General features: G+C 45.7%; 6 protein-coding genes across 6 annotated transcripts, besides 1 other annotated feature; 3 read left to right on the forward strand and 3 right to left on the reverse strand.

Moving 5' to 3' along the window:
* Positions 1-15,098: part of a sequence feature (contig 1.129 1..627835(1)) that runs on past both edges of the window.
* ANIA_07422 (ubiquitin-specific protease UBP14) lies at positions 1,911-4,638 on the reverse strand (the record flags this gene model as incomplete). The annotated part of the gene is made up of 5 exons (XM_675599.2): positions 1,911-2,182; positions 2,239-3,856; positions 3,975-4,248; positions 4,524-4,568; positions 4,627-4,638. 5 exons carry the CDS (start codon positions 4,636-4,638, stop codon positions 2,038-2,040), a joined length of 2,094 nt encoding a protein of 697 aa, XP_680691.1. The 3' UTR covers positions 1,911-2,037.
* Positions 4,955-7,420, forward strand: ANIA_07423 (replication factor A subunit protein RFA1). The gene is made up of 6 exons (XM_050611981.1): positions 4,955-5,199; positions 5,264-5,415; positions 5,478-5,568; positions 5,615-6,155; positions 6,205-7,097; positions 7,150-7,420. The coding sequence occupies exons 1-6, from the start codon at positions 5,159-5,161 to the stop codon at positions 7,241-7,243; spliced, it is 1,812 nt and encodes a 603-aa protein (XP_050467947.1). The 5' UTR covers positions 4,955-5,158; the 3' UTR covers positions 7,244-7,420.
* On the forward strand, positions 7,839-9,556 carry dbp3 (RNA-dependent ATPase DBP3). Its single transcript, XM_050611982.1, has one exon. The coding sequence runs from the start codon at positions 7,892-7,894 to the stop codon at positions 9,131-9,133; it is 1,242 nt and encodes a 413-aa protein (XP_050467948.1). The 5' UTR covers positions 7,839-7,891; the 3' UTR covers positions 9,134-9,556.
* Positions 9,915-11,026, reverse strand: ANIA_07425 (uncharacterized protein; the record flags this gene model as incomplete). The annotated part of the gene is made up of 3 exons (XM_675602.2): positions 10,535-11,026; positions 10,066-10,453; positions 9,915-10,004 (listed from the first exon to the last, which is right to left on the reverse strand). The coding sequence occupies exons 1-3, from the start codon at positions 10,948-10,950 to the stop codon at positions 9,915-9,917; spliced, it is 894 nt and encodes a 297-aa protein (XP_680694.1). The 5' UTR covers positions 10,951-11,026.
* ANIA_07426 (dolichyl-diphosphooligosaccharide--protein glycotransferase) lies at positions 11,718-12,380 on the reverse strand (the record flags this gene model as incomplete). The annotated part of the gene is made up of 3 exons (XM_675603.1): positions 11,718-11,740; positions 11,924-12,046; positions 12,143-12,380. The coding sequence occupies 3 exons, from the start codon at positions 12,378-12,380 to the stop codon at positions 11,718-11,720; spliced, it is 384 nt and encodes a 127-aa protein (XP_680695.1).
* On the forward strand, positions 13,369-15,075 carry ANIA_10971 (uncharacterized protein; the record flags this gene model as incomplete). Its single annotated transcript, XM_675604.2, has 4 exons — positions 13,369-13,413; positions 13,468-13,758; positions 13,813-14,842; positions 15,017-15,075. 4 exons carry the CDS (start codon positions 13,369-13,371, stop codon positions 15,073-15,075), a joined length of 1,425 nt encoding a protein of 474 aa, XP_680696.2.

The raw sequence follows: 15,098 nt of genomic DNA on the forward strand, positions 1-15,098 counted from the left end.
AATAAAGTACCTAGGCTTTATAATATAAGCAGGAAAGGGAATTAAAATAGACCTAAAAAAAGTAAAAATAATTAAAGAATAAAAAATTTTTATTACTATAAAAAAATATTTAAGAATTCCTAGGCTTTACTAATTTTTACTAAAAATTTATCCCTAACTTTTCGGGGATTATATATCTATTAAACAACTTAATAAAGAAAGAGATATTTTTTTTATAGACTAGGAAATACTAGGATAGCTTTAATCTACTAAAAAAAAAGTTTACTACTAGACTTATCCTAGCAATCTTGAAGACTTGTTAAACCACGGGTTGGGGCGGGTTTTCAGGCCTAGCTGATCCGCCCACGTGGTTTCTGGGGTGGGTTACCTGTAACAGTAAACCGCCCATGGGTTTAGCAAATAATTCTAACCTAACCTAAATAACCCAAAATAACCCAGTTATGCATATCATTACTCTAATAAGACAGTGATCTACATAGTTAATAAAATACTGTATTTAAATACTTGTATTTATACACTATTCTACAGTAAGCACAATATACATCTATAATACGAGTAATGATACGCTACTTCTAGATAGTCTTGGTCAACCCTAGCGGAGTTGCTCCGCCCCGGCTTTGGGGCAGCCAAAAATATCCAAAACCCAATGGATAATTAGAAGGTCTAACCCAACCCATTTCTTGGCGGGTCGGGGCGGGTTGAGGCAGGTTTTGTGGGTTAGGTTTAACAAGTCTACGAAGTTCTATCTTAATATAATAAAAAAAGAGAATTATATTTATATATCTACTTATCTAAAAGAATTCTCCAGCTAAATATAACTATAAGATTAATCTATAATAAAAAATTATTAGTAATTATATAATATCTTAAGGCCTGAGATACTAAATTATACTTTTATAAAAAATTCTAAGTTATTATAGATTATAAGAACTTAAAGTACTTCTTCTCCCTAAGAAAATTAATAAAATAATATATATAATAATCTTTATTTCTTAGCTAGTTCAATATTAAGCTAATATATAGGAAAGGGTTAGCTAACTAAAAAACTAATATATATTTATAGAAAGACTAAGATATGCCTGATAATAAAAATAATAGAATTAAGTCTTATATAATATAACTTTCTATAGAAAATACTTAGAAAAGATAGTAGTTACTATCTTCTAACTAGCTAAAGAGCAACTATAGAAGCTGTATAAAAAAGGTAATATATAAATAAAGATACTTAAATAGAATAAAAAATATAGTAAGGTAGTACTATACCTGAAAAATAGAGTAAGAAGAATTTCTTTTATATCTATAATTAGAAGTTAGAATCTTAGAATACCAGCTAGATATAGACTTATTAAACTATAGGTTGGGGCAGGGTTTCAGGCCTAGCTGATCCACCTACATGGTTTCTAGGGTGGGTTACCTTCACAGTAAACCGCCTATAGGTTTAGCAAATAATTCTAACCCAACCCAAAATAACCCAAAATAACCCAGTTATGTATATCATTACTCTAATAAGCAGTGATCTATATAGCTAATATAATACTGTATTTAAAATACTGTATTATAAACCATCTAAGTAAGAAAATATAATCTAAATACAGTAATATACCCATTCAGATATCTTGGCAACCCAGCGGGTTGCTCCGCTGGGCTCGGGGGCAGCCAAAAACATCTAAAACCCAATGGATTATTAGAAGGTCTAATGCAACCCAATTCTTGGCGGGTTTCGCGGGTTGGGTTTAACAAGTCTAGTTGCTGCCACCATTAAATCGGTCTTTCCAAAGCAGCATTGGCCATACAGAGACAGACAAAAGAAAGATACGGCAATACCGCACCTGTTCAAGCAGGTGGGTCATAGTAAAAGACTATATTCTGCCATTTCCCGTCAAGTCTCTTGTTTGTATTTTTTTTTTTGTATTTGGATCTAATGCTTGCTCAGGTGCCATATATTTAGGTCTAGCTAGTCACAGCCAACCAGTCCTGTGCGGTGAGTTTGATTCTGCTCATGTATGCTGACAATTACCAGACGGCCAGGCTGCCTTGCTACACTCTTGAGAAGAAGTAGAGGTAGGCGAACTTTTTCATTTCTTGCACGTCGTCGACCTCCACAACCTTCTCATCATTGAACATCACCCAAGAAAGACCGGACTTTCCGGGCAAATGTTTTCGCACAAATGCAACATAATGCCTATGACCAGCTGTTAATTTATTTTGGAGGTAAATATCAAGGCTCCTGGATCTTACCCAGCATGTACCGAAGCGCCCTTATGGCAAATTATGGAGCGAAGTTGATAGGTTGCCGGACTAGTAGCGAAACCCGGGACTACGGATGTATCAGCATTTCCGCTCGGCGGTTCGTGAACAGAGCTTTCATCTTCATCGCCTGGATGACTGAAAACCCAGTCAATAGCTCGGTTAATATCACCACCTGTGGCAGTCAACGCCTTCCTAGCGCGAGAATCATCGATGCCCATGTCACCTAGTTGCGCTATTTTAGCTAAGTCCTGTTCGTTGGCTCCAAATTCCGAAACGCGTTTTTTATGAACCGGCTCATCTATGTCAGGGTCGTCCATGTGAGATAAGAGCCAATTCATTGCGGCTTCAGCATCTGAGTTTCCAGTAGAGTAAAGTGCCTTTTCACACCTGACCCGTGGAAAACCCATTGCAAGCAGTTGGTTCAAAGTGTCCATGTTGACCTCGAAGCCACCGGTCTCCTCATCTTCCGGAAGGAGGTCTTCCCCCTCACCAGGTCCGGTGGAAAGATAGCAGCTCAAATCTATAGGTGCATCTTCAACCTCTACCGGAATATCCAGCTTGGTCGGAACCCAATTGATCAGCTCAAAGCGTCGAGCATTAATTACCAATTCCGCTGGCATTGTCCGAAAAGCAGACCGTTTGGAGAATTTCTCCTGGCTGTTACAATGGGCACAACGAAGATCAACGGTCTCATCGGCAGTAAATGCGTCTAGACAATCGTATAGCGTCACAGATTCGAAGGAGCCATCAGAGTTGGAACCTTCTGAATCGGGTACTCGACGAGCGGGCACTGGAATCGAGATATTGTCTTGTTCATCGAGCCTGTAGCGAACTCCTCTGCACTTCAGACATTGCAGCCGCTGCTCAATGCTGAACTTGAAAGAATCAATCGGATTATCCATCCCTACAGGGTGCTTGGACAATGTGACGTGCTTGAAAACATGCAGTAGGAACTCAAAGGCGTCCTGCTGTCTCATAGTCGAGAATTCAGGATGATCGCGACCGATAAGATGCTTGAACATCGATGGAGCCAAGCCCTTTTGGTGTCGGATTTCTTGTGGCTTTGGAGAGGCGACAGTCTTATCATCTGGCCGAGAGTATCGTCCTGAGAGGGTACCATCCGCCAGTTTTCGCAGCTGCGTTTCGAAATCAGCAGCTGGTGTTTCTGCCAGAGGCGGGTCTTCGTTAGGATGGTAATATCTGCGTTGAAACTCTGGTAAATCAAAAAGGCACTGGACCACACTAGACAGATAGCAACTGTTTCCAAGATTCGACAACCCTGTCAGGCCTGCGCCGAAGACTGGTGTCAGATCCTGTCCATCTTCAGTCGTCATCAAGAAATCCCATTTCAGATTTTGTTCAACTTGCATTTCCATGAGACTTTTCTCCGTTTTCTCGCGCCCCGCTAAATCAATGCCCCAATGATACAGGTGCGTAGCAAGGTCAGGATCGATTCTTTCTTCGTTGCATTTATAACAGTAAATATCTGCTGAACCATCGGCAGTTATTGAACCCAGTTTCACGGCAACGGCGTGGGATGTCGCATTAAAGTGTGCAAGTCCATGTGAATTACCGCCAGTACCTCCAAATTGACTGCGACCACAGCCTAGATTACCGCATTCTAAGCAGAGCCAGAGATTTTGTCTCAAGTCGCACATTGAGCACTGGCTGAGATCTGCTCATATTGGTTAGACTCACTCAAAAGACCTCATGAATATTCCTACCCTGTGACTTTATGCGCTTGGACTCCTGCTGAATCAAGCCAGTAGTGTGCTCGCAGGGAATAAACTCCTGTTCCCAGGCTTTTATCTCCTCTCTCTTCGAGAAGGTCGTGGCATGCATCACGCCTTCAATGACTGACTGGAGTTTGCCACTCGGCTCACCAACATCGTCCCTGCCGCAGGAATAGCAGACAACACGTGTACTTGTGTCATAACGGTCTTCGTCAGTCTCTGCGTTGATGGCAAGCTTTGAGATCTTATGTGGAGGCTCCTCGCGCTGTTCCCAGTCAGCACGTCAGACCACAGTCATGGGCTAGGTGGTGGCTGAGTACCTGGATCTTTTTACGGGTCCTGCGTATATTCAACGCCAGAGGGTGGCCGAAACGCTCAAAGTGCAGACGTGCATGATCCCTTGGTCCAGCGCAGCCTCCATTAAAGCAGGAGAGGCAGACATTTAGGCCAGACTCGTCGTCCTGATAACTCCCGTGGTTAGAACAAAGACGTGAACGAGGAAAGGGTGTTCACAGACAACAGAGTCAAAACATTGCGTACAGTCTTCTCGATAAACGGCTTGAGAGGCAGACGGTGGCCGTAGTTCTGCAATAGAGTTAGCTTGGCTTGCTTATGGCCATGAAGATTGGAGTGCTGAACGCACCAGGTAAATCATGAACACAAGTTGCCATAGTGAAGCAAATATGATGTAATTAAGGCAGGGCTCCAGATACAATCAGTCCTGAAGGTTACTAACGGGAAGCCCAAGTAGACTACTGCCAGCGTGTACGGAGTACAGACTCGCTCTACTAATTCAAACACTTCCCAAAATGCTGGTTGGAGAAGTGAATCATCAAGTGGGGTAAAGGCTGCCGGCCGCTATAGTTTGGTCGTCATTGGTCTGAGGGGCTAACTAATGTTGGTCGCAGTGTTTGATTCACTTAGGTAAGCCACCACTTAACGCGTCTCACCAGCGCGCTCAGCAGTCCCTACCGCGTCTCATGTTTTCCACAGCCCCTCCACGTTTCAACCATCCTTCTTGCCGGGTTGTTTGCATTGGTCGATAATAAACTTTTGAAGTCAAACTATTCACTGCTTCTTCTGTTGGATTTACGCTCGTTGCAAAGCTTTACGGACATAATTCAACAAGGACCCGGACGCGGCCAAAATTTCCCAGCAGACGCCTGGTTACTGCCATGGCCTCGCAAGCATCACATGTCTCCGTAGGAGCTCTCAGGTAACTCACTGTTATTTTTTGTCTCCCTCAACTTTATCTGTAACGGTACTGACAGTGTCCCAAGTGGGATTTTTGACGCCACAAAACCTCAGATCTCTGAACCTATCGTTCAATGTGTCCAAGTCAAGCCACTGCCACCCCAAGCAAACAATCAGGAACGATACAGGGTTGTTTTCAGCGATATATCAAACTATGTGCAGACAATGCTTGCCATCCGTATGTGGTACCGAGCGTGAACCATTAGATGCAAGGTTTCTAATGAGCTATCTTGTATCTAGAAGCAAATCATTTTGTGACGGATGGTCTCCTACGCAAAGGCTGTTTTGTGAGGCTCAAGCAATTTCAAGCAAACTCCGTTAAAGGAAAAAAGTAGTATTTTACGCTCCAGATTCGGAGTATATGCTGATTATTATAGGATTCTTATTGTTCTTGACCTCGAGGTTCTCAAGGAACTGGGAGAGGCTGAAAAGCTTGGCGAACCGAAACCCTTGGAGAGCAAAGCAGAGGAGGAAGAGAAGCCACAACCCACGACAATCTCCAGCAATGGGTTCTACGGGGCCAAAGCTCAAAATGCACCCTCGCAAATCAGCTCCCGGGCTCAGCATACACGGCCTATGCAGGGATCTGCACCTGCCACTATATATCCCATTGAGGCGATTTCTCCATATGCTCATAAGTGGACGATCAAAGCGCGATGCACGAGCAAGTCTCCCATAAAAACTTTCCACGGAAGGAGTGGTGACGGCACGCTCTTTAGTGTCAATCTGCTGGATGATAGTGGCGAAATCCGCGCCACCGGGTTTAATGAGCAGTGTTCTGCGTTGTACGATCTCTTTCAAGAGGGTGAGGTCTACTACATTTCCAGCCCCTGCCGCGTTCAGATTGCGAAGAAACAATTTACGAATCTCAACAATGATTATGAGCTTACATTTGAAAGAGATACTTTGGTCGAGAAGGTCGGTGCTTAAACTGCTGTCCATCTTCATATTCTCACACTATTTATAGGCGGAAGAACAGAATGACGTCCCACAAGTGCGTTTCAATTTCACCACTATTGGAGACTTACAGTCTGTTGAGAAGGATACGACGATCGATGTTATAGGAGTGTTGAAAGATGTTGGAGAGACCACGCAGATCGTGTCAAAAACAACAAAGAAGCCCTATGACAAGCGCGAACTGACATTGGTCGACAACACGGGATTCTCTGTGCGATTGACGATCTGGGGCACGACGGCAATGAATTTTGCTGCCAGCCCAGAGTCTGTGGTAGCCTTCAAGGGAGTCAAAGTCTCCGACTTTGGCGGAAAGAGCTTGAGTTTACTCAGTTCAGGTTCTGTGACTGTGGACCCCGATATTGAAGAAGCACATAGACTCAAAGGCTGGTACGATGCGCAAGGTCGGAATGAGAATTTTGCTTCTCATGCTTCATCAGTCGGAACGATGTCCGCCACGAAACGAGATCAATTGAAAACCATCGCCCAAGTTCGCGAGGAGCAGCTGGGCATGTCAGAGGAGCCTTCCTACTTTACACTAAGGGCGACCGTCGTGTACATAAAACAGGACAACCTGTGTTACCCCGCATGTCTTTCGGAGGGTTGTAATAAGAAGGTCACAGAGGTCGACCCCGGTCAGTGGCGTTGCGAGCGTTGCGACAAGACTCACCCACGCGCAGAGTATCGCTATATAATGCTTGTCAACGTCAGTGATCACACTGGACAGCTTTATCTTAACTGTTTCGATGACGTTGGCCGGTTGTTGTTGGGTATGAGTGCGAACCAGCTCATGGAATTGCCTCAGAACGACGGTAAGGCACTTGGCAACGTTATTCAGAATGCCACCTGTCGCACCTGGACTTTCGGATGCAGAGCAAAGATAGATCATTATGGGGATCAGCAACGGTAAGTCTGGATCCGGAATACTATGATCCTCAATGCTAATCATGATCTCCAGAATTCGATACCAAGTATCGTATGCCAAACCCGTCAACTACTCCGAAGAGGCATCTCGTCTTGCAGATATCATTGACAGTTACAGTATCTCCTAATTATGTTCTGATCTTGTGGGCGGTTGATGGCTTTTGCTTTCCTCAAAGCTATTCTATAGCATTTTTGTCGTTGTCGACCCTTTTCCTGCCTTGTTTGTATCGACTTGAGGTATAGAAATTTGGGAACGACTCAGAATAATGTGGCGTTACTTGAGTGAATCTAATCTCATGGAATAACATCCAGTCTGAATAATTCTGAATAACGTATATAATTATCTAATCTCTCTGCATACAACTTGGAACTGTCTTCTGGCACTACTGCCCCTCCACGAGCTTACTATATTACCAGTGCGCCAAAATACGCTCAGTACATTGTTTGATGAGCCAACGGTTGAGATATGATACTGAGTACAGGAATTTATTAATAGTGGCAAGTCGAGAACCGTTTGACTCGAGAGGCCAGCCTGAGGAAGTGCTTGGCGTACAGTATAATTCGCTCAGTAAAACCGCTGACTTCTGGGTACAGTCGGTAGACTAGTCCATGCCAAGCCGCTAACTACTAATATGGCTTACTGCAATATCTTCGGTACTCGCCACATGGATTAGTTTACAAAATGTAACAAAATTTGAGAAAAAAAAGCGTACCTGAAAGATATCTTCTCTCCACTCTGCTTCAACTTTTTGATTGTAGCCCTGAAAAGCCGAATCATGGCAAAACGAGAGCACCAAGATCAGACTGGCGATAGCAGACCAAGCAAAAAATCTAAAGGCACGAAAGACACGAAAAAAAACACTGAAGTTTCGCCGCCTTATTTTCAATCCCCTGCTCTTGATAATGTTCCTCAAACAGAAATTGATAAATTTCTTTCTGACCATTCCATCAAGATAACGGATGCCTCAGCAGATAAACCGTCTCTGCGCCCAATTATCTCATTTTCATTCTTACCCCCCAGCAATAAAGACCTCTACGCTCCGTTAGATGGTTTCGCCTCGCCGACCGCTATCCAGTCGGCAACATGGCCACTTCTGTTTGCAGGCCGCGATGTCATAGGAATTGCAGAGACTGGAAGTGGGAAGACTCTTGCATTTGGTCTACCGTGTCTAAAGAAGGTGCTTGATTTGAAGACCAAACAAAAATCATGCAGACCACTTGCAGTTGTTATCTCCCCGACAAGAGAGCTCGCAATGCAGATTTATGACCAACTTGTGAAGTTCGCGGAAAAAGTGGATATTCAAGTCGCCTGCATATTTGGCGGTGTCAAGAAAGACGAACAGCGTGAAGCTTTGAAGTCTGCAGCTGTGGTTGTTGCAACTCCTGGAAGGTTGAAAGACCTTCAGAATGACGGCTCTTTGGATTTAGGCAGGGTCAAATATCTTGTCCTAGATGAAGCAGACCGTATGCTAGATAAAGGATTTGAGCAAGACATCAAGGATATCATCTCTCCTATGCCAGTGTCAAAACGTCAAACTGTTATGTTCACAGCAACCTGGCCTCCTATTGTCAGGAACCTTGCCTCTACATTTATGACTTCTCCAGTCACGGTCACCATCGGTGGTGACCCGTCTGCAGATCCACGTGCAAACAGCAGGATTAAACAGGTTGTCGAAGTGGTAAAACCACACGAGAAAGAGCAAAGACTAGTGCAAATTCTGAACAGGCATCAGCGTGGAACTCCTGATAAAGTGCTCGCCTTCTGCCTTTACAAGAAGGAGGCTATGCGGGTCGAGAGACTCCTTCGAACCAAGGGCTTCAAGGTAGCGGGTATACACGGCGATTTAAGCCAGCAAGAAAGATTTAGAAGCCTCGAGGCCTTTAAATCAGGTGCGGCCACCGTTCTCGTTGCAACTGATGTCGCGGCTCGCGGCCTTGACATACCTCATGTGAAACTGGTCGTAAATGTCACTTTTCCGCTCACTGTGGAGGACTATGTTCATCGAATTGGCCGGTAAGGACAAAGTGGCTCGTCGTTATTTTTATGGCTAATGTTTATCTATGCAGCACCGGTCGCGCTGGGGCTGATGGGCATGCTATAACCCTGTTTACGGAAACTGATAAGGCCCAGTCTGGCGCGTAAGTAGTGATTTTACCCATATTTCTATTGGAGTCTTTTGAAAATCTACTAATCAACAACAACAGATTGATCAATGTTCTGAAAGCGGCTAATCAAGAGGTGCCCGAAGCTCTACTCAAGTTCGGCTCCACCGTCAAGAAGAAGCAGCATGACGCATATGGCGCCTTCTTCAAGGATGTTGAGCCGGGAAAGGCGGCTACCAAGATTGTATTTGATGACTAGCTCTAATCCGCCTTGACCTGCTGTACATTAGATCGCATTTTTCTGGATCTCAGCCATAAAGAAAACTTGTAGTAGTAGACTATGACGTGCTGCCTCTCGCAATATAGCCTACGGATCTTCGATCAGTGTTTGCCCTTGTGCAAGATGATTGACTTACAGTAAAAGAGAATAACCAGCTCCAACAATAAAGAGGATCAGGTCTCCATACAACTTCGTTAGGACTCCCGTATTCGATAATAGAGCGGCCACGAGGACTGCAGCAGCATAGGTTGAAGATCGGAGGGAGAACTCGTTCATAAACAAGTCTGATCTGTGCTCTCGTAAATAATTCCGGACGAAGGAATAGCTCCATATTATCCGCACGGACATGTTCACGATATTGGCGTACACCAGACCACGCGCACCTAGCCCACCCACCGACAGAAACAAATAGGCTGCTATGGTAAAGCATGCCGAAAACACTCCCATCCACGCAGCTTGCCTTCGGAGTTCCACTGGATTTGCAGCCGAGGAGACAAAGGCTTCGCCTATACCATTAAAAGCTAGAAACGGAATATAGTAGCAGTATAGGGCGATAAGGCCATCAACCTCTGGCGCTGTCCACCGTCGTCCACCCAAGATATGGAGCGCCTTTGGGGCCAAAGTAGGGCCTAGGGGGGTTATCAGGACTGCTAGCATCATGTATCCTCTCATCACATTCAGCAAGTGGTCCTTGGCAATGGTAACGTTGGCCACCAGATCCTTGCTCTCGCCGCTGCTGAGGAGTGATGAGAAGATAAGCCTACTGCTCTCTTCGATAGGCTGAAAAAAAACACGAGCCAGTAAACCGCCATAGTTGGATGCTAGCGCGTATATGCCTTGATCCTGTAGGCCTGCCATAGTGGCAAGAATCATTGAGTCACCCTGTGTTAGCAAGTGCTTTACCACTGACTGAAAGAAAACATTTGCGGACAATGTCACCAAGCGCCTTGAAAATCTATCGCCGATGTATGCTGAGCTGTCACTAGTTGCTGTTACCTTGTGGCCCCGGTATACTTATGAATCTCGATGTTCCTACCTTGGGCTTATCCGGGAAAGCAGGAAGGAGAAAGGAAAACTGTTGGATTGACGTAATGCAACGATGAAGTAGCCGCAAAAGATTATGAGAGCGTGGGACAGGTGTCCCAGCGCAAATGGGAGCACACCAAGAGTATGGCCATTTTGCACAGCCCAAATGAATGTTCCGCAAGTGACCAGGCTTTTTGAAAAGGCAGCACTTATCTCAACAGTTGCACGCTTGCTGTACAACATATACTGCTGTATAATGGCAAAAATAGGTTCAGAGGCCAACTCAAGAAGTGAAGCAATGACTGTAATCGCAACGCTCATGTGATAGTAAGGAGTCTCCGAGACTTCCACAGGAACAAATCGCATATAAAACACCGCGAATGCAGTAGCGGTTATGATGCCCATGCCAATACTCAAATACGACATGTTCACTATTGACTGAGAGGATGCTGCCCGGATTCTCCTCTTTTCCCGCTCTCTGACTGGCGACAGTGCATTCGTGTCTATGTTTGCAGCGGGATGTGTAGGTAGAGACTCTAGTGGGTGCCTCTGGATCGCGGCTCGTATGCTTTCCCTAGAAAAGTATAAAATCGAGATCAAGAACAGCTCAAGTTGCGATGCCATCCCCAGGATTGATGGCGATAAGCTTCGCAGTATCACTTGATTCGATGCGAAAATGAAAACTCTTGAGGCCAGCTGCACGAATATTAAGATAGTAGTCCCAGATAATGCTGAGACCAGCATACTGCTGGGATTTCCGGTAGGCTGCGACATATTTGATAATACAGCACGCTAGCAAGCAAGACCACACATTCCCACCGTTTTGAGATTCAAAATATGTTTGTCTTTGTGTGGAACGGGATGGTGGAGAGTAAGTTAACGGATGGTTTATATGAGGACGTTTGGTCATGGTTTAACATTGGTCCGGCCTCCTTTCCATGTCCCAGCCGATTACTTGCGCTGAAACCCTCCCAACCTCCCAACCTCCCAACCTAGCAACTATCGCGATCTTAATGCCTTTTGGTCATTGGTGCCATCTATTTTAGGAAAAAATCAGTTTTACGGGAGGAAGATACTGCGCCCTGTGCACTGTTCTACTTAAGTCCTTCAAAGTCTGCTGGTTGGCGGTCAGTATTATAACCACCTTGATTCAAGTTTTGCCAAGAGTTCAGCATGTGAATTACTATTCCATTCTAGAGGCCAGTCTCTTCATAGTCTGTGTACAAATATATCTTCAATGCCTGTCCAGAATTACCAGTCTCCTACTCTGGGACATCCGATGCTCTGAGAAAGCGCACGACTTCAAATAGTTTTGCCACGAGAAACCGGTCCACCAACGCAAGTAGGGGTGCGTGCTGCTGAATGTTTCAGAAAGGGGGGAGGAAGAAAGGATACCCACCATTTTTCGCTCTAAAAACACTTAAGAGGAAGCTGTATGTTCCAAGGAGCACAGCCCCCCAGATGACCACGGCCACCTGTTGAGACTTGTTGTCCGCAATGCGAGGCACCTTCATAGCCAATGCTATTGCAGAAAAGGAGAGCACAGCATCTTTGGAGCTGCGTATTAGCATCTGAAGCCTTAGGTGTAAATGCAGACGGGGGTCTCTAAGTAACTTACAGATTGCGGCGACAATCTGTGTTTCCATCCCAAATTGGTTTGAGAAACCTCCCGCAAAATAGTTGATACCACCCCTCCCATCTCCAACAACGTAGGGGACTTTGCGGATGTGATTGAACATGTGCCCACTAGTGAATAAGAGGACAGCAATCAGACTAAACGCAGCCCAAAGATTGCGGTTTCTGACAACTGGGAGAACATAAGGCGACAGAACGCTGAACAGGGTAACGACCCCCATTAAAATTGTGATACCTGAGACAATTCTCATGTAATTTATCGGGCGTACTAGTGGTGGTTTTGGTCCATCGGGAAGCTGACGGTTGATCCAAGCATAGACTTGGTCGGCGGAAACGGGACTAGCGGATAATGTCTGTCAGCCAAATTTGCGCTAATGTGCCTGGATTCTAGAGGCATTACCCGCTAAAGTCAAATCGCGATGGGCTGTCGTCAACTTTGGCGTGAGGGCCGACCGTTGGGGGGAATACAAGAAGGACAGGCGCAGTTTGGAGCATTAGCTGTATTCTTCATTAGCCGAGAATCATCGAAGCGGCGCTATTGAATACTTTCTGAAACGCTGCTTTGCCATTTCGAAAATCGAGAGTACCGAAAAGCAGCTTGAGATCATCCGGTTTGCTGCCTTTGTTCCAACTTCGCGCAATAAGGTCGAACTCTGGCTGGAAATCGCGGCAAAGCACACATCCAAAACGGGCTTCTGTAGCTGTCAAGACCACTGCGACATGGTAATCACGAGGCCTTGAAGTTATGTCATCGTAGGACGAGTCATTGAGCTGTAAGGGCGCGAGTCGAGAGATCAATTGATACTTTTCAAACTTGTCGGTATTTGGGGCGGCAGCAAGTGTAGCAGGGATGAGATGGAGGAGAGACGTAATAAAGGTGAAGGTGAATAGCTTCATCTTGGCACAAGATCATAGATGAGCCTTGTTCACCGGTCTGTTGGTGCGCCTAGAGCAAGTCAATGGCTTGCAATGAGGTTTAGACCACGTCTACAGAACAGCGGCAACCACAATACCGATGGTAGAGTAATGTCTGAGAAGCTAGGTGTCCACTACGCGTGGCGGGCCCACTGCGGGAGTTTTCCTTCCAGCCTACTCTATAATTCCCGCCTCGCCTCCGCACTACTCCCCATGACCTTAGAGTAACGTTGTAAACACAATACACATATCTCTACAACGGTGATCCGACCACTTCTCCTCCAACTGGACAACATGAATTTCCTCGCAAATGACCTGGAACACACACTTGAAGATGATGTACGTAGCGTAGCGCCTGCATAAACACTACATAAGCTGACTCGATTGTTGTAGTACCGCATGGCCCTCACAACCGCGCATCTTGAGAAAGAATTTTATCATGTTCACGCGCACACAGTACAAGTTCTTGAGACCGAACGTGCCCGAGTGCAGCGCATGGAGCAATTACTTCTTCGTATTGAGAACGAAAATTTGCAATTGCAATTAAACCAGGCAGGTCTGGACCTGAACCAGGCCAAAGAGGCAGAGTCCGGCATCCGTCTTGAGCTCGACCGCGCCATCAGGGAACTTGATCTTCTACAACATGTCGCCCATGCGTCGTCCCGCGAGATAGATAACCTCCGTGTATGTGATGCATGCGCCATGTTTTGCGACTTGACCTCCTGACACTTTCCATAGCATGAACTTGCCTCGCTGAGCGCAATTGCTTCTGATACCCAGAAACTACAAGCAGAAAAAGTTCGCTTAACTAAAGAAGTATCGAGCATACGGTCCGAAGTCGACGAACTCAGGTCTCAAAACACTTCGGCCAACGCACTCCTTGCAGAGAATCAAGCAATTACCCGGCAGCTAAACGCAACCAAAATTCAGCTGGAGAATGAGAAACGCGCGCATGAACGTACACTTGCCAAACAAGCTCAACAAAAAGAGGACGTCGGAGCACTGACCACGAAGCTCGAAGTAGCACGTCAGGAATTGGAACTGGCGCGTCGCCACGGCCATCACAATACACGGCAGAAAAACAGCACCCCACCAGTTTCCGGCGAAAATAGAGGTGCCGATAAGAACGCAGTAGTCTTGAAAGACCGTCATCTAGAAGATACACCAGTGCAACAGCAAGAAGAGTGGGGCACTACAACAACTATCAAGGTCCCTACTGAGCGAGCCGCTGAATCTTACCCTCGAAATTTTACAACTCGCTTACACCCTGAGTTGACGATCGCTACGCCTGGGGCTGTTTGTGCGCAAACTCAGCAGAAGCCATTTTCTACACTCCCTGGCGATAAATCATCATTCTCAATAACCCCTTTCCTAAACCGCACAACCGAACTTGATGATTCGTCAATGAGCTCGGATGATGAATTAAACGAAGCTAGTAATACTGGGAAAGATGGACACGGCGCTAATACGATCACGTCTCCAAAGCAGTTGAAGTCGCCTATCCCAAAACAGCCCAGCAAGCTGGCAAAACAGGCGCCGGCAAAGGCTGCCGTGAAAGATGATACAAGGAACGGGCAGAAACAGATGATTCCTGATAGTCCTGATGTGGACCGTAGCAACCAGTCTTCATTATCTCGGCCCGTCGGACAGAAACAGGCACCATCTAAAAAACGCAAGCTAGGATTACAGCGCGATAGAAACTTGTTTGATGAGGACGAGGATGACAACACTTCGCAGGAAATCAGAAAGCCGGGACGAAAGCTTGTCGGTACGGGGCAGATGGGCTTAGTTGGGAAACGCATATTTACTGGGCCCATTGGGTTCTCGCCCTTGAAACGAGATAGAAGACGCTTCTGAGTCGTATAACAATAGTTGACCTTGTAGCCTTCAACCCCGTTACCGTTCCCGCTCTTGTAGATGTCCAATATCTACTTAAATGTAGGTAGAACTGTTCACCTCCGACTGCCTGTGAATATAGCGCATAGCCCAAACTTCTGGTAGCCCTGGTAAATTGTTCGATTGCG

This window comes from Aspergillus nidulans, chromosome IV (assembly GCF_000011425.1).
Source record: "Aspergillus nidulans FGSC A4 chromosome IV".
NCBI classification, from domain to species: domain Eukaryota; kingdom Fungi; phylum Ascomycota; class Eurotiomycetes; order Eurotiales; family Aspergillaceae; genus Aspergillus; species Aspergillus nidulans.